General features: G+C 38.4%; 2 protein-coding genes across 8 annotated transcripts in view; one reads left to right on the forward strand and one right to left on the reverse strand.

Annotated features, from left to right (window-relative positions):
• The window catches only part of PLCH1 (phospholipase C eta 1), a 217,284-nt gene that overhangs the window by 128,554 nt on the left and 63,226 nt on the right, over positions 1 to 25,504 (reverse strand). The window lies entirely within an intron of this gene.
• On the forward strand, positions 20,981 to 21,412 carry LOC101673286 (40S ribosomal protein S11-like). Its single transcript, XM_045088544.1, has one exon. It carries the CDS (start codon positions 20,981 to 20,983, stop codon positions 21,410 to 21,412), a length of 432 nt encoding a protein of 143 aa, XP_044944479.1.

Here is a 25,504-nt window from a genome sequence, read left to right on the forward strand (position 1 = left end):
TAGACAACAAAAGAGAAGAAGATAAACCAAAACTGATTATTTGAATAGAATGCATAATAAGATACATTTTTATTGTTCAAATGCGTTTGCACGCGTATAGGGTACACATTAGGAAAAGATATATACCAAACTGTCATGAAAACCTACAAGCAGGAACAAGTGGAACAGCAAGCAGGAGAGTGTCAAAGAGGACATTTATATTTTACACCATAGACTTCAGCATTGTTAAAATTTCCAGTGATAACCACATATTCATATTATAATTTATCAAATCCTTTTAAAGATTTTATTTATTTATTTGACAGAGATCACAAGTAGGCGGGGTTGGGGGGAGTAGGCTCTCTGCTGAGCAGAGAGCCCGATGTGGGGCTCGATCCCAGGACCTGGGATCATGACCTGAGCCAAAGGCAGAGGCTTAACCCACTGAGCCACCGAGGCATCCCAATACAAATATTTTAATATGGAAAAACATCTGGAGCTTAACGTCCTTCAGCAAGTGAACTAAACATTGAACAAACATAACCCATGCTTACCTCACTTTTAGATCGCTCTCTGTTTCAATATGAAATTACCTTACCAACTGATCTCACATGAAACATTAATAAAAGAAATTCCTGCTTCTTTCACTTTTGCTGATAGGCAGATTAAATGTTCCAATTATCTTCTCAGATGTGCTACTTCTAAATCAGTCCTTGGAAATGATCAATAGTCCCTAGGTTAAACTGGAAGCAAACATGAATATCTATTGTCTTCATGTTTCAAGTCCTAACTTCCTAGGCTTTCCTCCCTCCAGGAATCGCTAAAAATATGTAAGTTATGCCTCAGAGCCTTTGGACCCATGCAGTTAACCATGCAGAACAAGCTTATTAATTTGACTTTCTCAGTGAACACAATGATCAAATCATTCTAAATGAGCAGGAGGCCAGGGCAAAGTTCAAGTTAGATGTTAGCATTTATTTGACTTTACATCTAACCCTAACTCTCGTTTTTTCCAAGCCTTCCAGGAGACTTTGTGCAATGGGGAGCCAGGTAACTTTAATCACTCATGCTGCTAGATCCCTCAAATAGCTCTAACATTTAAAAGAAAAAGCGTCTTGTTAAACTTCTTTCTTATATGATCATTTCATAGATTGCCAATAATCTGCATTTTCACTGCGTCATTTATCTAATGCACACAGAGAAACCAGCATGGCAGAGATGGCTAGACTAAGATTAGTATCCACCAGCAAGTCTCAGTAGGACAGATCCCACATTCCGGTACAGGAGGCCAGAATCCCCCTTCAGGTGAGTAAGGGAGTTGGTTTTTGCTTGGGACCCTATTGAACCAATTTCACATTTTCTGAGCCCACCTGACACAGTTTTTACATTTTTAAGATCATTTATTCCCCAGACACTTATAACTAAGTATCAGCTACCACTTATAGAGTGCTTATTATAAGCAGGAAGATCTGTACGTCCCTTTATCTCAATCTCTTGTCCTCACTGCGGCTTTCAGGCTGTTCCTCCACCACCGCCACTAACAGCACACACCTAAAAACAAAGAATGTGCCTGTGTCTGTAACACCCGCTACCTGGCCTCCTGAGGTCGTGAACTGCCCCCCAGGTTACATGGCTCATCCCCCATGTCTCATCGCTGATTTCTGCACCAGCCTCCACTTCCGCTCCTACCATCATTCCTGGTGACATTGACTTCGTTTTGGAGGTTACACCCAGCGCTCTGGCATTTTTGTTCCTGGATCTCTTCACTTCCTTTAATCTTGTTCCCCACCCACTTAGCCTCCCAGTTCAATGGTCCCACCCAGACTCTAATGATATACTTCTCACTAATTCTATAATTTCTAAAATCTCCCCTCCAGACTCTCCACTGGACTCTCACCTCTGCCTCTCTCCTGCACTCTCGTTCTCTCTCTCGCTCTCCCCTAAATAATAAATGAATATTTCAAAAAGAAAAAAATGGAAATCCCATGGTCTGATCACTGGCTACTTCTCTGACTTCATATGCTGCTTTTCCCATCATTGACTTCACTTCCACTGCCCTGGCCTCTTGCGGTCCTTCTTTAACCTTCCATAGGGTGTATCTTCTTCCTGGAACACTCTTCCCTTAGATATGGTTTATTTCCTCACTGTTTTTAGGGCTCTCCTCAAATGTTACTTCTTGTAAAGGTCTTCTTAGATCTGTCTATCTAAAATATTCCCCTTTAGTCAATATTTCTCAGTTGCATGTTTTTATTTTATTCGTCTTATACTGAATTAATCTTTCAGCATCCTTGCCGATAATCTGGATCTGCCCACATATCCACCAGAGGAAAGCAAGTAAAACCATCCATAATCCACATCCACAGAATAGCTAGGAGTCAGATACTACTGTGAATTTCAATTTACATATAAGTGATAGAAAAAATACTATAATCCAACATAGCCAACCTTGGAATCAGACACCACCCATGTAGAAAAAAGAAGGGAACAGTAAGATCCTAGAAGTTAAAATTAAACAAAAATCTCTTGTGGGAAGAAAAGATACCTTCTAAAAGGCTAATAAAGCAAAGGAAACAAAGATTCTTTTTTTATTTAAAAAAAAGAGTAAGATTACTAAATAAACTTTTTTTTAAGATTTTTTACTTGTTCATTTGAGAGAGAGAGAGAGAGAGAGAAAGCACAAGCAGGGGGAGTGGCAGAGGCAAAGGGAGAAGGAGACTCCCCACTGAAGAGGGAGCCCAACGCAGGGCTTGATCCCAGGACCCTGAGATCATGCCCTGAGCCAAAGGCAGAGGCCCAACCCATTGAGCCACCCAGGTGCCCCCTAAAAATACTTCAAAATGCAGATTCATTAAGGGAAAAAAAAAAGTCAAGAAAATAGACCCAAAAAACCATGTAGCAAATATGCTCAAGATAAAAAATGAGAAAGTATAGGTAAAATAAGAAAATTACAAAGGGGTAAGAATATTCAAACAGAATATATGCTTAAAATACAAAAAAAGAAAAAAAGAAAAAGAAAAAATATGACATTTCACTAACTCTACATTTATAAATTTGAAAACCTAGAAAAAATGGCTATTTTCCCAAAAAGATGCACTTTCCCCAATTGACCCCAATACAAATAAAAATCCAAACATCAATTTTCATACAATAGAGAAAATTATTTCCCCAAATAAAGGCTACTTCCAGAAAGAAGTACCAGACCTATGTGGTTTAATGAGAGAAATTCTACCAAACCTTTAAGTAATTTATAATCTCTATGCTACTTAATTATTCCAGAACACAGAAAAAGAATAAGCTATTGCCAAATTTGCTTTATGAAGCAGATATAATACTGATACCTAACTTAATATCATGAAAGGTTGCCCAAAAATAACTGCAGACAAACCTCACTTATCAAATGGACTTCAGGGCATTCAAAGAATACTATTCCTGATTTTCTTTTTTTAAAAACACTCCATAAGGGTGCTGAGGTAGCTCACTCAATTAAGTGTCTACCTTCAGCTTAGGTCAAAATCCCAGGGTCCTGAGATGGGGGCCCAAAGTCCAGCTCCCTGCTCAGTGGGGAGTCTGCTTCTCCCATTACCTCACCTCCCTGCTTGTGATCTCTCTCTTTCACACATTCTCTCTCTATATATTTATATAAATAACAAAGCGAATAAATAAAATCTTTTAAAAATTTTTAATTAAAAAAGACACTCAATAAAAAAGAAATTAATGGATATTTCCATGTGTGTTTTTTGTGTGTGTATCCCTCAGTCACAAAGCAAAAATCTTATTTAATGGGGAAACACTAGAATCCTTCCATTAAAGTCTGGAATGAAACAAAGATGTCCATTATCTCTCTAAAACATTATAGTAGAGAAGGTATTAGCCAATGCAATCAGACAAGCAAAAACCAAAGACATGACAATTAGAAGGGAAATAAAATGGTGTCTACTTGTAGATTATGCAGCAGCATATCCATAAAACTCAATAATCAAAAATAAAAATTAAAAGAATTTAATACATCAGAAAGTATAAAATTAACATACAAAATTAAATGGCCTTCAAATAATCATATAGTAACTAGTTAGAAGATGTAATAGGAAAGAAAATCCCGGAAACAAAAATAAACACAAATTTAATGGTTCTACAGCTAGACAGGTTGATCCTTCAGTTAAAAAATAAATAAATAAACATGCAAGCATAGTTCAGAAAAGAGATTTCTGCTTTTGACCAAAATGGAGTAAAACATCAAGTAAATAAACAAACAAGGGTGCCTGGGTGGCTTAATCTGTTAAGTGTCTGCTTTCAGCTCAGGTCATGATCCCAAGGTCCTAAGTCAGACTCCCTGCTCAGTGGGGAATGGGTGGAGTGGGTATTCTGCTTCTCCCTCACCCTCTGCCCCTCTTCCCGGCTTGTGTTCTCTCTCTGTCAAATAAATAAGTAAAATCTTTTAGATTTTACTTATTTATTTGACAGAGAGAGCAAGAGAACCCAAGCAAACAGAGCAATAGAGGCAGAGGGAGAAGCAGGGCTTGATTCCAGGACCCCAAGATCATGACCTGAGCAAAAGGCAGATGTCTAACCATCTGAGCCACCCAGGTGCCCCTAAATAAAATTTTTTAAAAAGATAAAAAATAAACAAACAAGATACATGAAACAATGGTTTTCAAGACTTTGGGTATCTTTTTCCCCTACCCTAGTAAGTTCTCAACTGAGACCCTCGTAACAAATTTCAGATCAACAGGAGAAAAACATACAAATGTATTTAATATATATAACATGGGGGCTTTCATAAGTATCCAAAGAAACAGTTAAACATGAGAGATTTCATGCTAGATTTGATGAGGAATGGAAACTCATGGAAAGATACTGTAGGAAAAAGAGTATGACGTAACTGTAGTCAGCTGAGGAAAACATAGCCATGCCTGTTTGCATGTGTCCCTTCATTTTCAGAGATAAAGATGCTGATGTCCTTGGGCTTTACAGGCACCTCTCACATGAGAGGTTTTATGACCTACTTCAGGGGAAGGTCAGAAAGTTCTTTTTAGGGAACCCTTCCAAACTCATTTTACAAGGCCAGCATCACCCTGACACAAAAGCTAGAAAAGGATATTACAAAAAGCTACAGACCAATATTCCTGATGAATACAGAGGCAAAAATCCTCAACAAATTATTAGTAACGGAATTCAACAGTACATTAAGAGGATCATGCACAATGATCAAGCAGGATTTATCCCTGAGATGCAAGGATGATTCAACATACACAAATCAATGAATTTGATATACCACATTAATAGAATGAAAGATAAAATCCTATAATCATCTCAATAGATGCAGAAAAGGCATTTGATAAAATACAATATTCTTTCATGATAAAAACACTCAAGAAGTTGAGTATACAACAAATAAAAGAAAGATCATATATGACAAACCCACAACCAACATCATACACCATGGTGAAGTTTAAAGCTATTCCTCTAAGATTGCAAGTAAGACAAGAATGCCCACTTTCACCACTCTTATTCAACATAGTACTGAAAGTCATAGAGCAATCAGGCAAGAAAAAGAAATAAAAGACATCCAAATCAGAAAGGAAGAAGTAAAATTGTGTTTGTTTGCAGACAATAAGATGTTATATAAAGAAAATCCTAAGACTCTACCAAAAACTATTAGAACAAATCAACAAATTCAGTAAAGCTGTAGGACATAAAATCAAATTACAGAAATTAGTTGCATTTCTAGACATTAACAATACAACATCTTAAGATTATTTTAAATCCCATTAATGACTGCACCAAAAACAGTAAAACAGGGTGCCTGATTGGCTCAGTCATTAAGTGTCTGCTTTTGACTCAGGTCATGATCCTAGGGTCCTGGGATTGAGCCCTGCATTAGGCTCCCTGCTCAGCAGAAAGCCTGATTCTCCCTCTCCCACCCCTCCTGCTTGTGTTCCCTCTCTTGCTGTCTCCCTCTCTGTCAAATAAATAAATAAAATCTCACTTTAAAAAGGTAAAATACTTAGAAATAAATTTAACCAGGGAGATAAAAGATCTATACCCTGAAAACTATAAGACTGATGAAAGAAATTGAAGGCAGAACAAATGAATGGAAAGACATCCCATGTTCATGGATTAGAAGAATTAATATTGTTAATATGACCACACTATAGATCCAATACAATCTGTACCAAAATTCCTATGCCATTTTTCACAAAAGCAAAAAAACGAAAAACACCTGGGGTTCTTGGCTGGCTCAGCTGGTAAAGCATGAGACTTTGGATCTTGGGGATAGAAGTTCAAGCCCCACACTGGGTACAGAGATTGCTTAAGAAATAAAAATCTTCCCCAAAAAGAAGAAAAAAGAAAAACCAATCCTAAATTCATATGGACCCAGAAAGACCATCAATAGCCAAAATGATACTGAGAAAGAAAAAACAAGCCTGAGGAATCGCACATCCTGATTTAAAACTACTCTACAAAGTTCTAGTAATAAAGACAATATGGTACTGTCAAATAAACAGACACATAGACTAATGGAACAGAATTGACAACATAGAATAAACCATTGCATATACACTCAACTAATATTAGACAAGGGAGCCAAGATTACTCAATGGGAAAGAGAGTGTTTTCAATAAATGGTGAAAAAACTGGATAACCACACACAGAAGAATGACATTGGATCTGTCTAATACCACTGACAAAAATTAATTCAAAAAGGATTCAAGACTTAAACATGAGGACTGAAATCCTAAACTAGAAAAAAGTATAGAGATAAGGCTCCATGACACTGGTCTTCAGAATGATATTTCTGGATAGGACACCAAAAACAAAACAGAAAAAGTAAAAATTAATAAGTGGGACTATATCAAATGACCAAGTTTCTGCACAGCAAAAAGAAACAATCCGAAATGAAAGCACAACCTCAGGAATGGGGGAAAAAAAAAAAAAAAAACCTGTGAGTCGAGTATGTGATAACTGACTGATATTCAAAATACATAAAGAACTTTTACAAATAGCAACAACAAACAACCTAATTTAAAAATGGGCTGAAGGGGCGCCTGGGTGGCTCAGTTGGTTGGATGACTGCCTTTGGCTCAGGTCATGATCCTGGAGTCCCGGGATTGAGTACCACATCGGGCTCCCAACTCCATGGGGAGTCTTCTTCCTTTGACCTTCTCCTCGCTCATGTTCTCTCTCACTGTCTCTCTCTCAAATAAATAAATAAAATCTTAAAAAATAATAATAAATAAATAAAATAAAATAAAAATGGGCTGAAGACCTGAGTAGACATTTTTCCAAAGATGACATACAAATGGCCAACAAGTACATGAAAAGATGCTTGAGATCATTAACCATCAGAGAAATGCAAATGAAAACCACAATGGGGCATCACTTTACACTTGACAGAATGGATATCACCAAAGAGAAATACCGAGTGTTGGCAAGGATGAAAGAAAAGGACAACTTCTGTGTGCTTTTAGTGGGAATGTAAATCCCATAGCGACTATGAAAACAGTATGGAGGTTCCTCAAAAAATTCAAAATAGAACTACCATATGATAGCAATCCCATTTCTGTGAATATATACAAAGGAAATGAAAACAGAGTCTCAAAGAGATATCTGCACTATGTTCATTAACACATTATTCAAAACAGCCAATACCTGGAAACAACTTAAGTGTCCATCAATAATAAAGAGGTTTTGTGCGCACACACACACACACACACACACACAAAAAAAAATGCAATGGAATATTTACTATTCACTCATGAAAAAGAAAGAAAATCCTGCCATTCGCAACATGAATGAAACTTGAGGGCATTATGCTAAATGAAATAAACCAGAGAAAGACAAGTGTTATCACTTATATGTGGAATTTTTAAAAAGCTGAATGCAGAGACAGAGAATAGAATGGAGGTTGCCAGAGGCTGAGGAATGGAAATAGGGAGAGATTAGTAAAAGGTATACACTTCCAGTTGTAAGTTGAATCAAGTCTCAGGATCTAATATACAGCATGGTGAGTATAGTTGACAACGCTATATTGTATACTTGAAAGTTGTGAGGAGAATACATCTTAAATGTTCTTGCCACAAAAAGAAAATGGTAATTATGTGACATGGTGGAGATGTTAGCTAATTCCAGGGGAGTGATCATTTTGCAATGCGTCAGTGTGCCAAATAAAACAAACTGTACACTTCAAACTTACACAATGTTATATTAATGTAATAGAATGTTTTATTAATATAATATAATCAATTATATCTCAATAAAGCTGAGAAATAATGTCCTTCTTGGATTTTATGACCTGCTGCGGGATGAAAGTCAGAAAGTCCTTCCTGTACATGCCATTTCTTAAGTCCTTTGGTTTAAAATACTCGACATGCCAAGGTGCCATATTCTGGGGAAGCAGGTCTTGAACCCCACCCCAACCTGGACCATGAAGAACAGTAATCTCCAAGAGCTGGGAATCACATGAGGTGAATTGAATGGTTACCTCAGCTTACTGTCTGGAGAGGTTTTCTAGACTTAGAAAGGGGGAACCCAGGAATAGTTCAAAGGTCTTGAGTTGAGAAGACAAATTTGGGAGTCCACTGAGAACAAGGCAGCTAGAGTTCATATGACAGGTCACAGGAGAAGAGAGAAGTGCTTAGAGAGAGCCCTCTGGAGATTTGCAGAGGGTTGCCCTTCAGCTGAGTACTGATTAGCTCAAGTAAAGGATTAGAGGAAATAGAACTCAAAGTTTAACTTTATAATAGTAATATTAAAGAGGTCAGGATACACTACCCCAAAATACGGCACCTTGGCATACTGAATATTTGACATGGCAGGTACAGGAAGAACTCTCTGACTTCCTCCTCTTCCTCCGAAGTAGGTCATACCCAATGCTCTCTTGTGAGAGGTGCCCATCCTAAACCTCCTTATAAAGTACATCCTTACCTGTGAAGACAAGGATGCCAGGAGAAATCCAAACATGGCGCTAGTGCTATTTACTCCAGTTTACTACCCTTAGCTCAGACCCTTTTGTTGTAATACTTTTATTTTTCACTCTTCATCAAACCTAGTAAAAACACTTAGACTCAATTGTTTCTTTAGCTCTTCATTGCCTTATGAAGGCTCCTTTGTCATATAAAACATATTAAAAAATGTGTATGTTTTTCTTATTATTCTGCCTTTTGTCCATCCAATTTACAGGGCCCCAGCCAGAAAACTTAGGAGAGTGGCAGGAAACAGAATTTTTTCCCTCCCTTCTGTTATTTCAAAAATATTTATTGAACTATAAAATCTGAAACTGTACTTTTGAGAAAAAGAAAAGATATTCCCAATCATTTCCCATTATTTAATCCTACGCTCTAGCAGTAAAGCACAAAGTAATTTAGTAAAGAATTACTCCTCAAAAAATAAAACTTGATTTAAAAGAAGTTTTTTTTCTACATTTAATCTCTATTCATCTTTGATGCAATGACTTCAGTCTGTCTTGATCCAGTGGTTAAATAATCCTATCTAGAGGTATGCCTTCCATAGTTGCAAAGAAGTAGTCACACATTTAATTGTGCTTTCTCCCTGGCTGCCTGCCCAAAACAATCACAGTTCAATATTACAGCTTCTCCTTCAGAAGTAATTAAGAAGTTAATCTTACTTAGAACACATAATTACCCAGCAGACCACAGAATCAACTTATCCACTTGTCATCAGTTAAAGCTCAATGAGGCAGTGCCACACTGAAAGGCAAAAATCCAAACTGTCTCCCCAGCTATCCCATTTGGAAATGTGTGGAGCCCAACACCATCCACCAGTCACTGGACGCCAAGCCTCCCCAGTTTCTCCAAAGTATGAAGAAGCAACAGAGCTAAAGACCAAGAAGGATGCTGGGTACAGGTCATTTAAGCTCCTAGTCCATCAGGATAACAGAGGATATCGGAAGGGCAAAGGAGGCTTCTGGAGCTCTAAACTGCAGAATATTCCTTTACTGCTCCTGAGTACCTGCCACGGGTAGGTACTCTTTTTAGGGTGAGATGTTCACTCACACCTAATCTTTTTCAAACACCACTCAATCATTAGAAGAAAGACCTTTCTGCTTCATTTAACACTGGTATGTCAAGGGCCCACTATGTGATTTACTTAACATGGAAAGCAATTCTTCGACTCATTATCTATATCCATGGATGGGGGAGCCAGACGTTTTCAAGGATGCGTGGAAGTTTCGAGAAAGCACCTGCACCTGAACTATGAAGGCTCTGCCCACTCTGTGCCGTGGTCCTCAGGGCCAAACAGGCTGAACACCATCAAAAGTCAAACTTTTCTTAAAACAGCAGACTTGTGACCATCAGAACACGCCAACTTTGGAGCTATTTTCTTTTCAGAAGTCAATAGCCACTTTTACTGACCTATTCGCTCTCCAAGCTAACTCTCAGAGCAAATTCTGAAATTCTTAAGAATGGTGCAGAAACTAAAGGCATCTGAAATTGAGATTGCAGCAGAAAACTCCAAGGCTATTTCCAGCCGGCAATAGTAGGTCTTATACAATAAGGACTTCTCAATAGTTAATAGCTCCTAGAAACCTGTCATGTACACCACACTATACTAATGGGTGTAGAGATTTATGAAGGAAAACAGTGCTGTTTCTGTCCCTGAAAAACATATATTCTCTCCTCATATCCTAATATCAGAGGTGCTCTAACTTCAGCTGCCCCTGAACTTTAGCTAAATTATTTCAGCTACAGCAGGAAGAGAGTGGTGGAAGTAGGTGACAACCATAATCCTTTACCTGTTTACCGGTATCAGTCTCATGAGTTTTGTCTCATGTTTTGTGCATTTGGATTTTACATTATTAAAAGAAAATCAACACCCTTCTTTTTAAAAACAAATTCACTCATTGGAAAATAAATTGACAATTTTCTTTTTCTTAAGTTACCTCAGGATGAGGGGCTCCCTTAGGGTGACTTCGTAGGTAATTCAATTTCATATGAAATTTACCGAGTAACACAGGTCTGAAGTGCTCTGCAGAACATTCCATATAGCCCAAATCCCCAACTGCCTACGGTTTTCAAACGTAATGCCACCTGAAGAACTGGCATGTTGAAGAAAAGAGGAGGATGCTCCCCTTAGTGAATCAGCAGAACTTATAGAGAAAGCCTAACAACTGACCCAAATTGAAGCTGCCATATTCCATATCCCAGCTGGGGGCCTTATCACCTGTGTAACTCAATAATATCTTGAAAGCACTGCTTAGACAAGCTTATGTTGGGGTCAGTCTCAAGAATTAGAGGAACAACTGCCATCATCTAAAAGCTTTTTTTTCACAAGCCTAAGTCAAGGCAAAGTAGGAGACCAGACCGAACAGAGGGTGCATTGCAACCAAACATCCCAGCCCCAGTGAGAACTCTGAACTGTTCACTGATCTTTGCCTTCTAGGTATATGTATTTCTTTCTCCCTTTGTTTTGTAATCAAAAAGGGTATTAAATCTTCCATTCCCATTGTAAAATTCCAAATATTTTATGAGTAAACAGTTATTGCATCAGACTCCATGTAGGACATTATGTCTCTCCTAAGGATACCAAGTGGAATGAGACCTTGTCCCTGTTCTGCAAATTTCTTAGAGTAACAGATCAGGTATTTTCAATAGTTCAATTCTACAAAGATTTTCTAAGTACATACCTTGTGTTTTTAGCATCCTTTTTAAAATCTAACTGTTTCAAACAGAAAGACAAAAGAGAAAGCTACAAAAATGTGTGTACTAAACATAGCTGCAAAACACTTCTTTTGTAACATGTAATTTTACCAATTTAGACAAGTGCCTTTGGTTAGATTTGGGTACCTAAGAACATGCATGGAGAAGTAAATCTTGACCCAGTGCTATCATTAACTGCTGAAATCTTTTGTTCTCTTATTCTCTCTCCTCTTCTGCCCCTCTCCCCTACCTTTTCCATAATCAGCCAAACTATTCAACCTCCTCATTATCACAGTTGAAGGAATGGTTGCTCCAGATATTAATGCCTATAGAAGTGTCTCCCAGCAAAATCCTTCCTGTTTGTCAAAGGTAAGAAGAGATCTACCTATTCTTTCTACCTCTTCTTTCACTAAGCTTCATGGCCTCAAGCAGGGATGATGGGCTTATTTATCCTACCACCCTTGGCACCTAGTACAATGCACAATGTGTAACTGCTAGTGGGCATTAAGAAATGTTGGCACGACGAACCTCCCCTCTGTCATCTAGCTTACCATATATGCTAAATGCTGAATCTGTATTGACTGGCTGATAGAAACTCTTACTTTGCCAATCATTAGAGGAGAAGAGTTACTAGATCGAGTTTGTACCACTATTGTTCAGGCTGTTGGGTCTTCAAACTAGCAAAAGTCAGGCTATGCAACAAGTGGAAACCAACACTAATGAGACAGTGCACTTGTCATATCAAAGCCTTTCTCAGTCAACTGTCCATTACAGGGATTTTACTCCCTGTAATAATCATTCACTTAATATTTGCCAAACATGAGTTCAATAGCAGAGCACTATAAACAGTTTGATGACTGTAGCAATTATGATGATGTTCTAGAAAGGGCATTTGCTTATGTTTAGAACAGAATCTGGCAAAGGCAGCACGGTAGAGGGGATTCAGCTGGGACTGAACTCAGGGTGCCTAATGATATTAGCTATTTGGCTATTCAGAGTGCAAAGGAGCCTACAGTGTTCATCCACTCGAGTGAAGAGATATCTTTCCTATAGAAATTGCCTTGCAGGGGTGCCTGGGTGGCTCAGTGGTTTAAGCCTCTGCCTTCAGCTCAGGTCATGATCTCAGGGTCCTGGGATGGAGCCCCACATCGGGCTCTCTGCTCAGCAGGGAGCCTGCTTCCCCCTCTCTCTCTGCCTGCCTCTCTGCCTACTTGTGATCTCTCTCTATCAAATAAATAAATAAAAATCTTTAAAAAAAAAAAAAAAAAAGAAAGAAAGAAATTGCCTTCCAACTGCATAAATTCCGAACTACAGGGCAGTAAAAAGAGCTTTCAGCCTGAGTAAAGACTCCCTAGGTAAATGCTACATCTCAGACACTACTAAATACAAATGAATAATACCTCAGACACTCACAGTGTAGCCCAAAGGTTGGCAAACTTCTATTGTAAAGAGCCCAATGGTAAACACTGTAGTGTTTGTGGGCCATACATTCTCTCTGGCACTCATTCAACTCTGCATGTAATGCAAAAGCAGTCTCAGAAAATACATAAACTATGCAACATGGCTGTGTTCTAATAAAGCTTTATTTACAAAAATAGGCAGTTGGCCAGGTTTGGACCACAGGTTGTAGTTTACCAGTTCCTCGTCTAATCTACGGGTCAGGTACATTTTTTTTTTTTTTAAAGCCCAATAGTGAGATCTGTGTTCATGAATGTGTCCTCCTTGTATCTGCGTAACATCTCCAAGTTTATGAAGCTATTTCATGAAGGATGACTCAAAATGTAACCTTCATACCAACACTTTGTAGTGGATGGGTCTTAATATACTTCCTTTATGAATAAGAAAACTAATCCTCAAATAAATTCAAGAATTTAAAGACATTATACAGCTAGGCATGGAACTAGGAGTTGAGCTTCTGCCTATTAAGGCACCAATTACTATGTGTTCACCAAAACTTATTTCCTCTTCCTCCAGGGAACACAAAGACTACACTTTCCAGTCTCCTTTGCAGTTAGGTCTGGCCACGTGCTTAGGTTCTGGCCAGCAGAATTTAGGCCTTGTGCATTAAAAGTGATTCTCTCTTTTCTTTTCCCCTTTTGGTTGGCTGGAGAAGAGACATCGGTGGGCAACCTTATGAGTCATATGTTGACAAGAGCAGAACCACAAGACAGAAGGAGCCTGAGCCCCTGAATCACCACCTGGAAGAGAGCCACTCATCCAGGAACACCTGTGAAAGCAGCATGAGATGTATATTAAGGCCTAAAGATACAGAGCTTAATCATTTTACAATGGCTAGTATGCCTCAACTAATGCAGCAGAGGTATTAGAAATACAGTTCACCAGGCTTATGAGGTGGAAGAGATCCTATTGCTGACAAGGGATCTATCAAGAAACACAAAGGATGCCTTTAAGAAAGAACAAACTGTTCTAAATGGTTTGATGCTAAGTTTGCGACCTAAGCAGTGGAAGGAGAGGCGCAAAGACGAAGACTGGGAAAGGGCAACGCTGAGGAAAAGGGACTTGGAAAGAGCAAGAGACCTGCTCTTAGCACACCCAACAGGAGGAAGAGGCTGAAAGCAGTTAAGACCACCTCACGGGTCTCGAAATACCACTGGCCTAACCAGAGCACAGCTGGGAGCCAGCAAAAGACTGTTCTATGTTTTCAATATAGAACCAGATTTTTTTTTTTAGAATCAGATTTTTTAAAGTAGATTTGATCTTGATCTTTTCTCAGTGGAGTATATGCTAATTACAAATGTGCAAAGAATTATAAAGACGAAAATTACACATAATCCTGTAGTCAAAGATAACTGGTATTACTAGTTTGAGGCATAAACTTCTGAGCTTACTTTACCTTTTCGTATGCACACATTTAGGCATTAAGAAAAAAACTGTCTACTAGTATACATTTAGGTTGTTCAACTTTTCCCGCCATTACAAAAAAAAAAAAAAAAAAAACACTGCCATAAACATTCCTATCACCATGTCTTTGTGCAAATGTGCAAGTACTTCTATAGGCATAGTTCCTGGAAGTAAAGTCACTGAGCTGAAGGGTCTGCCTACTATCAAACTGCCATCCAGAAATATTAACTCAAATTCCCACTGGCGGTATAGAAAAGTGCTCATTTTCACACACCCCAACACTAGATATCATCTGGGGGTTTTTTGGTTGTTGTTTTTTTTTTAACCCTTTACCTGTCAGGTAAGGTAAAACACACACACACACACGTATAACAGTATTTCATTCTTTTAATTTTTGAAAACACAATTAAAAATTTTTTGGTCCTCTTCTTCATATTTTTTAAAACATCCTCTCTGGCCTGTGGAAAATCCTAATCCACAACATTGAGAAGTTATATTTAGTAAGGAGACAGTGTGCTTAATTTATGCAACAGTCTAAGTGACTAGAGGTCAAGCAAATTTTGGATTTGAAAACCAGCATGAAAGAAGTTAGAACAAATGATCAGATATTAATTCTCAAGGGATATGGATTGTGGGTAAGCTGTGATTATCAGAATTGAGTGGGAAATGTGTTTCCACATTTATGTACTCTAGTCTTGCTTATTAAAATCAATGAAGGACTTAAATGTTAACTTGTTACTTCCTTAAGTTTTTCTTTCAGACCTTTGTTGTATGCTTGACTTTGGTTTTGGTTATGCTAGGCAAATGGGTTAGAGGAAAAATACAAACAGAAAATTGATACTGGTTGTCAATCCTGAGATAAAGAAAGGGGTGTGTGTGCGTGGGTGTGAATGTGTGTGTATGTAACACAGATACTAAAATAAGTGGGCATATGTACCAACCACTGGACAAGACTTGTCCCACACTTCATCTCATTAATCTTCACAATTCTTTGAAAGGCACAGAATCCGTATTTTTTAAATGAGGAAAATGAGTATCAGAGAAATTGACCCAGGTGATTATCTAAAGAGCTAAGCTGTTATTAGAACTTTTGTTTCCTGCTGCTATTTTACTTCAAATCCTATAGTTGTCCTCCTGCCCCGCACTATACCACAGCACTGAAAAAAGTCCTAGATTAGTACTTCTGGGGCTCTCCCTGACACTAGCATCCTTCTCTTCTCGTTGGGGATACAAAGAAACAAACAAACGATTAAGAAAAAAGAGAACAGGGGCACCTGGGTGGCTTAGTGGGTTAAGCCACTGGCTTTGGCTCAGGTCATGATACCAGGGTCCTGGGATCGAGCCCTGCATCGGGCTCTCTGCTCAGCAGGGAGCCTGCTTCCTCCTCTCTCTCTGCCTGCTTCCCTGCCTAATTGTGATCTCCGCCTGTCAAGGAAATAAATAAAATCTTTAAAAAAATTTAAAAAAAGAAAAGAAAAGAAAAAAGAGAACAGGTTGCTGTGAGGATGGGAAAAGATTCCAGCAATATGAATAAAAAACAAGAAAATAAACTTAAGTATTGAATGAATGAGAAATTAAGGAAATTGAACAAAGAAGTGTAAACTTGAATGAGAAATTAAGGAAATTGAACAAAGAAGTGTAAACTTTGAATCATATCAGGAAGACAATAATACATGAGTACAGGATAAAGAAGAAGCACAAAAAAGCAATGGTATGGAAACCCCCCTCCCCCCAATACACATATACCTCAAAAGAAGAAATTTTAAAAAAACGAAAAACAAAAAACCAATAGTTAGAAGCCACAGATTTATAAAAGTGGATGGTCCGATCAAGAAATGTTATGTCCAGCCTCTTAAACCTAACCTGTTCCTAAAGAAAGAATCCATTTTCCATTCTGTTACTATTTGCTTTCCTCCACTACCTTCTTTAACTGCAGTGATCAAAACTGTACTCTCTCTTCAAATAAGGGAGATAGGGGCACCTGGGTGGCTCAGTGGGTTAAAGCCTCTTCCTTTGGCTCAGGTCATGATCTCAAGGTCTCGGGCTCTCTGCTCAGCAGGGAGCCTGCTTCCCCATCTCTCTCTGCCTGCCTCTCTGCCTACTTGTGAGCTCCCTCTCTCTCTCTCTCTCTCACTGTTAAATAAATAAATAAAATCTTTAAAACAAACAAACAAACAAATAAGGGTGATCACCACCTGGGAATAGAAAGAGAACATTAGCCAGGCCTGCAGACACTATTTGCACTGACCACTGACAACTTCAGAACTTCATCACTTTGTTGCTCTCTGGTTCTCTGCAGGCCTTTTGCCAATATTTGTATTGCTTTGTGTTTGTTCTTAACGACACTTCTCTGAACTTAGAACAAGAAAAATCATGAAAGGCATCTTAAGAAGACCCCCTAGACCAAAGAGAAGAGCAGGGAACTGCTGATGCATCTTACAGCTGATACACATCAGAGCCAGGGCAATAGCCAACCATGGGTTCTTACCTTCATGGACTCGCATGTGGCCTTATAAACCAAATTGAGCCTAAACCTTATTTCTGTGAAAAGAGAAAGGAAATGAGAAAACTAGGGCAAGGGCATCTGGAAAGAAAAAGGAAGACTTTGAGGAGGAACGATCACAACCAATAGAAGCGTGAGTGTGAGTGTGCAGAGCCGGAAAAGTAAGAAACTCAAATGTAGGGAGAATGGAACAGCTCCTTTCTCCGTTCCTTTTGTTCTTCTGTCCCCTTGTGTGTATCTTGCTTGCATTCATCACTTTTTCAGGAAAAAAGCGTACATTTGTTTTTTTTTATTTTGGGTTTTTTAAAAAAAAAAAAAACATGTTATTTATTTATTTGACAGAGAGAGAGAGAGAGAGCGAGCACAAGCAGGGGAAGTGGAAGGAGGAAAAGCAGCCTCCCCACTGAGCAGGGAGCCTGATGCAGGACTTGATCCCAGGACCCCGAGATCATGGCCTGAGCCAAAGGCAGTCTCGTAACCAACTGAGCCACCCAGTGCGCCAAAAGGCACACATTTGAGATAGGAAAAAGTAAGTAAATAGTGAGAGACTATGAAATAAAGTTCAGAATGACTATGCATCAGAATGGGAGAAGGGGACTGGTCAAATTCTTTACATAAGATTAAAATTAAAATGATAAAGAAGAAACTGGAGACATGGTCCCTCTTCCTCCCCACGCGCCCACCAAAATTTGTATATCCCTATTTATTATGCTCCCCATGCCTGCCTTCTCTCATTTTCTAAGTGGATTTCTTGGCCTTTTCATTTTTCAAAACACCAATAAGAACATGAGAAAAGAAGTGAGTAAATTTAAAAAATGCAAAAATCAGAAAATAAGGAAAGCACAAAATGACTGAAATTAACCTTACCACCAAGAGGATGCTAACAATAGAAGAGGCATTTAGTTACTAGGTCCAAGCTGAAGTCCTGTCTCATCTTCCAACAAGGGCTGAACAAGTAGCAACAGGAAGGTAGATTGTGACTTAGCCCACACAATCTGCTTTTTCCATTGTCCTTCTTCCTCACCCACAAGTGTAATTCCCTGTGAAACCTGCACTAGTGGCGCGGTCCCTTTCCGCATTTGCGTACACACATGTACACACACACTCCTAGAAGGACGCCAAGTCCACATGCCAAAGAAAGTGTCAACTACGGTGAAATCTAAGGAGTGGGAAAGGCGAGGGAGAATTTTACTTAGTTACTTAATATGAGTCAGTATTGCTTGGTCTTTTTAAAAATAGTCATTAGATATAATTTTGGACACTTAAGGAAAAAAGAATGGGCAAATGATGATAAATGAACAAAGACATGAGACGGGAAAATGTGCAAGGAGAAATTATAAGAGAGTAAATCAACGGTCTTTTAAAGATGTCTTTTATTTTGTCCCTTCTCTTCTGATTTTACAGCTGTTCTTGGGGGGAGGGGCGCCTCAGACCCCTGCCTATATATTCTTTCAAGGTTTATCTTCTCACACCCTACCTGGAAAAACAGACAATATGGACACTGATTTTAAGAAGCAGTAATTAGATGAAAACCTTATACTGCATACATCTACAATCATAACCTACTCTCTAAACAGATCAATAGTGAGGTACGGGGTGGCTCAGTCATTAAGCATATGCCTTGGGCTCAGGTCATGATCCAGGGTCCTGGGATCGAAACCTGCATCGGGCTCTCTCCTCAGCGGGAAGCCTGCTTCTCCCTCTCCAACATGCCTTGTTTGTGTTCCCTCTCTCGCTGTCTCTCTCTGTCAAATAAATAAATAATATCTTTAAAAATAAATAATAAACAGATCAATAGAAATAATCATTTACCTTTCTTCAAAGAGACAGCCAAAGTAACTCTAAGTCACTCATGATAACTTCTGTTTTGTTGACAAGTAATTAAAGATAGTAATGGATTGTTCCTGAAAACCTCCATAATAGGGTTCATGGCCTTGATATGCTTGAACCAATTTCTCAGGTAGATTGCAGGATCCCTCATTGGTCCTTCATGGTACTTCTTTTTTTCCCAAAAAAATACCACGTTTTTCTTAAAATACCACTCTTTTTTCCTCAACTACTACTTTTATATCACCCATCAACTCCAAAGTTCCATAGTAGTCGTTTTCTTTCCTTCTTCATTAGATGCAGCCCAGACTCCTCAGGGGGATATTAAAAACCTGCAAGATCTGGTCCCACCCTATAACCATTCGTATGCCCCTGCTTCCCTATGCCAAGCCCTATGTCAACTACCTCACAGCTCTTCCTTCTCTTAATCAGAAAGTACTCACACAGCTGCAGGCCCATTTATTCCAGGGAACACCACATGCAGAGAGAAGAAATTAAACCATAAAGATGGTAAATTTTTTTTTTTTAAACAGAGAAGGCACTCAATTGTTTCTTGCCTCTGTATCTTACCAACTCCAAGAAAGTAACAGCATCACTAAGAGAGAACATGACTGCAAGTTCAGGCTCCAAAGTCAGCCAACAGTACTCAGATGTCAGCTCTACCAATTACAAAATTACACTATGACAAGTTATTTTTCTCTCTGAACCTCAGATTTGTCACCCCCAAAGTGGAGATAACAACTTTATTCATCTCCCTGAGTTATGATAAAGATTGTTAGTTGTCAAAATGACTTTTAGATACTCGATTTGTTTCTAATAAGCTTGATGTCATCATCTGGTATAGAAATCTCCAGAATCTACCCTTTTCCTCAGATACCATGTTCTGAAGCGGTATCCTTAACTAAAATTAAGCAATTAAAAATTAAATTAGGTGATTACTTGCTCTGGTGAATATTTATGTAGCCACAGTCACATAACTTCATGCAGTCATAGTATGTAAACTTTGCTTATTGATAGTAAACTTTTAAAATCAACCTATGAGGGGACCTGGGTGGCTCAGTGGGTTAAGCCTCTGCCTTCGGCTCAGGTCATGATCTCAGCATTCTGGGATCAAGTCCCGCATCCGGGTCCCTGCTCGGCTTTCCCCCCACCTCTGCCTACCTGTGATTTCTTTCTCTGTGTGTCAAATAAATAAATAAATATATATATATATATTTAAAAAAAGAAATCAACCTATGTTCGGGGGCGCCTCAGTGGCTCAGTTGGTTAAGCTGACTGTCTTCGGCTCAGGTCTTGATCCTGGAGTCCCAGGATCAAGTCCAACATCAGGCTCCCTGCTCAGCAGGGAGTCTGCTTCTCCCTCTGACCCTCTCCCATCTCGTGCTGTCTCTCTCATCTCTCAAATAAATAAAATCTTGGGGAAAAAAAAAGTAAGATAAATAAAATCAACCTGTGATTGAAACATGGAAGGAGTAATAATGAATACTGAAAAGGAATGAAAGAATGTTTATATATGAGAGAAGTAAGGAGGGACAAGTGAGAGAAAGGATGGGTTAAGGGAGTACTATGGTCACTAGGTAGAGTATTTCTATTTGGCAGAGCAGAGGAAAAAAGTTTAAGTGAAATTGTTAAAGTTACATAGATAGCCAACTAACAAAGTAACTGAAAGAGATGTGGGGATTTTACTAGTGAGCTAATTCCTCATCTACCATAGAAGGAAATCAACAGATGATATCAAAAACTGAAAAATTGGGGCGCCTGGGTGGCTCAGTGGTTTGGGCTGCTGCCTTCGGCTCGGGTCATGATCTCATGGTCCTGGGATCGAGCCCCGCATCGGGCTCTCTGCTCCGCAGGAAGCCTGCTTCTCTCTCTCTCTCTCTCTCTCTCTCTCTCTCTCTGCCTGCCTCTCTGCCTACTTGTGATCTCTGTCTGTCAAATAAATAAATAAAATCTTAAAAAAAAAAAAAGAAAAAACTGAAAAATTAACAGAGTAGTATAAATACATAATTTAGAGATATGAAAGTAAAACTGAAACCCTACAAAAAAGGCTAGTAAAAAGAGTTAGAAGTCATTTATTTAGGAAAGAGGTAGAGAGGGTTAAAAGAAGAAAACATACTTCTTGTACTAGTTCTTTTATACTACTGTGTTTAAAATGGCATACATTCAGACTGAGCGTGTCTACCAAAAGCAGCTGACCATCTTTCTAAAAAAGAGGGTCCTAACTGGAGAAACTGGCAAGGAGAAGCTCCTGGGATACAATAATATCAGTCTGGGCTTCAAGATTCCCAAGGAGGCCACAGAGAGCATGTATATTGACAAGAAGTGCCCCTTTATTTGTAATGTCTCTGTCCAAGGGCAGATATTGTCTGGTGTGGTGACCAACATGAAGATGAAGAAGACCACTGTCATCCACCAAGACTACCTCCACTACATCCAAAAGTACAACCCTTTCAAGAAACACCACAAGAACATGTCTGTGAGCCTATCCCACTGCTTCAAGGATGTCCAGATTGGTAACGTTGTCAGTGTGCAAGTGCTGGCCCTTGAGCAAAACTGTGATGTTTCAACATGCTCAAGGTCATGAAGCCCACTGGTGCAAAGAAGCAATTCTAGAAATTCTGAGACTAGACATCTACCCATACCCCCAAAGAAAATAAAGTTATTTTCCCTGTAAAAAAGGAAGGAAGAAAGAAAGAAAGGAAAGAAGGAAGGAAAGAGAGAATGCAACTGACAAAAATCTATTCATAATACCAACTAAAACCACCACAAGTATTAACCTGACAAGAAATGTAGACAACTTACCTCAAGAAAAATAACTCTAGGGGCACCTGGGTAGCTCAGCCGGTTAAGAGTCCGACTCTTGGTTTCAGTTCAGATCGTGACTTCAGGGTCCTGGGTGCGAGCCGTGAGTGGAGTCCCAAGTCAGGCTCCATGCTCAGCAGGGAATCTGCTCAAAATTCTCTCCTTCTCCCTCCACCCTTCCCCCTCACTCATGCTCTCACACTCTCTCTCTCCCTCTCAAATAAATCTTTGAAAAAAAAAAAAAAACTCGAAATCTTTACTGACAATCAAAAAGACTTAAAATTTAGTGAGTCCTACTATGTTCCTAAAAGGCAGTATCTTAAAGTTAGTGATTCACCTCAATTATTCCATAATGAGTGCAATTCCAATAAAAAAAAAAAACAGAATTACTTTGGAGACTATCCAGTCTATTTCTAAAATTTATCTAGAACAGAAAATATATAAAAAGAAAAAAAAAGGAGAAGAAAAGAAAAAGAAAAGCCAAATAAGAACAATGATAAAGAACTCACTCTACTAGGTAGTTCAGAACTAGACTAATTGATCTATGAAAGAGAAAAAAAGTACACAGTATCATGAGCTTCACCTTCTTCATTAAATAGGGAAATAGTAATTTTGAACAAAATTAAATACCAAGATATGGCCACTGACCTCCCTACTGTTATATTTGGACTGATGACACAAGCAGCATGACAACATTCAAATCAATGTCTTATAACCTAAAATTGGTTCAGTTGGAGTGCTCTGAGCTTCTTAGGGAAAAGATTTCTCGTTCTCTGTAGAAGCAAAAAAGAGGGCCACCTGGGTGGCTCATTCAGTTAAGTGTCTGCCTTCAGCTCAGGTCATGATCCCAAGTTCCTAGAATCAAGCCCCACATCTGGCTCCATGCTTGGTGGGAAGCCTCCTTCCTCTCTCACTTCTGTGTTCTCTCTCGCTCTCTCAAATAAATAAATAAAATTTTTTTAGAAAGAAAAACAGAGCTACTCATAGTCAGGCAAAATCCTGTCTAATAAAAAGAGTTTGTAAACTTAGAGCAGAAATATTATATTTCACATCAGGTAATTACCTACTTGTAGCTAATATATTCCAACTGCAAGACAGTAATTGGACAAAATGTGCGTACAGAGGAAAAAGCAATCAAAGGGCAGGTTTGACTGGGGCAAAGGACACCAATGTCAACTTCAGAGTCCAGTATTTTCTCATGAAAGGTCTAAGCTCAGAAAGTTGAGACCACGGTACCCTCCCCTATTTATTGCAAAAGCCTTCTGGTCTCCCTTGCACTAGTCTCATCTCTCCACCCCCAGTCTCTGAACTGTTGTCAGAGATCCTTCTGAAATTCAAATCACATTAATCTCTCCCCAGCTTAAAACCTTCTCCTTTAGGTGGGGTGAGGGGAGGGGGCAGGGAGAGATAACGTTCAAATTTCTTAGCCTGGATTATGAGGTCTTTATTATGACACTCTGCCCTTGCCTACTTCTTCATCTTCAATCCTTGTTTATCTACAAAATATAATCCTTCTTATTCCTCAAGGCTTAGCTCAAATATTACCTCCAGAAATCCCTTGCTTACTTCTCCACACTCAAGCTACCACTGGAATGTTCCTCTATTACGGTGCTACCATAATTACAAGATAGAAGCATGTCCTTGTACTATACTATGAATTACTGAAAAAAAGGTTAATACTTTTATTCACTTTTCATGTCCCCCACTAGCACTTGGTATATAAAGCATTCAACATATCTTTGTACCAATTATTTATTAACAGTTATGGATTTCATGAGAAACTCTTGATTTTCCCCTCCCTTATACTAAGAATTCAAATGACATAAAGACAGAAATCACAAGTATCTAAAATGCTCAGCATCTCCTAAAAGCAAAAATGTATATGATTAAATAGAGTAGGTCCAGCCATCATGATCTGGGAACTGGAGAGCTCAATTTCAGCCAAAAATCTATTTCATGTCTCAGAGAAAAAAATGTGTAGCCTATTTTTTCTCCTTAAAAGAGTAAGGTGGCTATGGTTTCATTCTGCTCTAGAAATCTAGGACTCATTCCTACACTGACATCAGCATAGGACATTCAATACACAGTGTGCACACTGCCGTCATGTAGGTTATACTAAGCCAAGGGGAAAATTAGTAGCAGATGGTACCAAGGTTCTAGGTCAACATTTTTTTATTTGCAAATAGAATTTCTCTTCAATTAAAGTAGATGAAATGTGCATTAGCCTTATTTCTAGAATTAGATCATCTTATATTTCTGGGGCTTTTCCATCTTCCAAATGCTTTCAGAGGTGTTATACCAGTAATTCTTATAACAACCTTGTGAAGTAAGAACTAGTATTAGCTCTCATTGCTGAAAGGGAGGCTGGGGTTCATAGACATAACAAGATTCTAAAAACATTCACCTTACATGCCTGAAGCTTCCTCTGACTGCTGTTTTTATGTTGCAGTTCAAGTACCTTACAATTTTTGAGTGTTGTAAGAAACACTGAGATGACTTCCAGCTCAGAGGCTTAGTACATTATACCAAAATTTGAGACTAATAATATTTTCCTAAGTTAATGCATAAATACACAATGTAGGAGCAACCATTGAGTTTTATACTTAATACACAGTTTTAAGACTAGGGATATGCCATCAAAACTCGGGTTTCTTCTCTTTGGTCTTTCTGGATCTGAATGAACATTTTTCAACTTTATAGACCCATCAATTGAAACCACTTCCACTATCATTATTTAATAATAAATACAATTCAGATTTGATGAAAATTAGAATCTACCAGTTTTACATTCTGAAATGGAACTGATCTGTATAATTTAAGATATTTCACTTAAAAGCGTCCTGGAATGCAGAAGAAAGATTTCTTTAAAAATAGTCTTGCCATTCACTAAGATTAATGCCAATATGGGCAGTCAGTACAGAAAATTTTTCACTCAGCAAAATGAATCATTAAAATAATTAAAAATAAGTAAAATATGAAATATATGCTCATGAAAAAAAAAGATAAGACTATCTGTATGTGAAAACATCATCCCTGAAACAAGACACCTCACATTCATCCATTTTACAAGCTTAGATGACTAGAAAAATTCACTCAAATTGCCATAATGTTTCACTTTAATTCAATCTTAGAGATTACTTTTATGGTAAAAGTAATGGAAGTCCTTTCCATCCTTATTTCTGTGACGTGCAAAGCCAGACAGTCCTCATAGTATGCTATGCATTTCAACTTACTCCTGCATTCAGCATACAGGAGAGTTTCCAAACATATTAAGATAAAACTCTAAATGGAAAATCCTTCTGACAAACTGCATATTGAGTTATCCAAATTCCCAAATCCTACCCTATTTCTATGTAAAAGGTCCTTCCCAGGCTTAGAAAACTCAGCTGTGCTCTGGAAATCTCATCCATGGTCTAATTCATATTTTGAATAAAAAGCAGGCATCAAGGCTGGAACCGTGAACATGACACATTGAAGTTGATACCATAAACTAGCAACAGTCTCCAGACAGGCTCTCACAAGGAGCACTGACATGATAAAGTTACATCTGAGTAGACGCACATGAATAACCTGAAATGACAGATGAATTTCAGTTGGAAGACAAGTTTGGAAGACATTTCTTGACATGTCATTTATTCTGTCTGACCAGGCAGGAGTATTTCTTATAATTCAAGAGCAATCTCCATATAATTTAAATTCTGATCTCCTCGCTCATACTTTCAAATGTTTCTCTCATGCTACAGGAGCTGACAGATTCTAAGAACATGATACATGGATTCTGCCTCCATTTTATCTATGCTGAATACTTATACCGTGTCATTTTATAAAGCTAATTATTTTCACTGTACATGACTCTTTCTAACTGATACAAATA

This window comes from Mustela putorius, unplaced genomic scaffold (genome assembly GCF_011764305.1).
Source record: "Mustela putorius furo isolate JIRA1106 unplaced genomic scaffold, ASM1176430v1.1 tig00003834_pilon_pilon_pilon, whole genome shotgun sequence".
NCBI classification, from domain to species: Eukaryota; Metazoa; Chordata; class Mammalia; order Carnivora; family Mustelidae; genus Mustela; species Mustela putorius.

What these genes read in the sequence shown, in the direction of transcription:
- LOC101673286 (XM_045088544.1), top strand. Translation starts at nt 20,981, where the DNA reads ATGGCATACATTCAGACTGAGCGTGTCTACCAAAAGCAGCTGACCATC.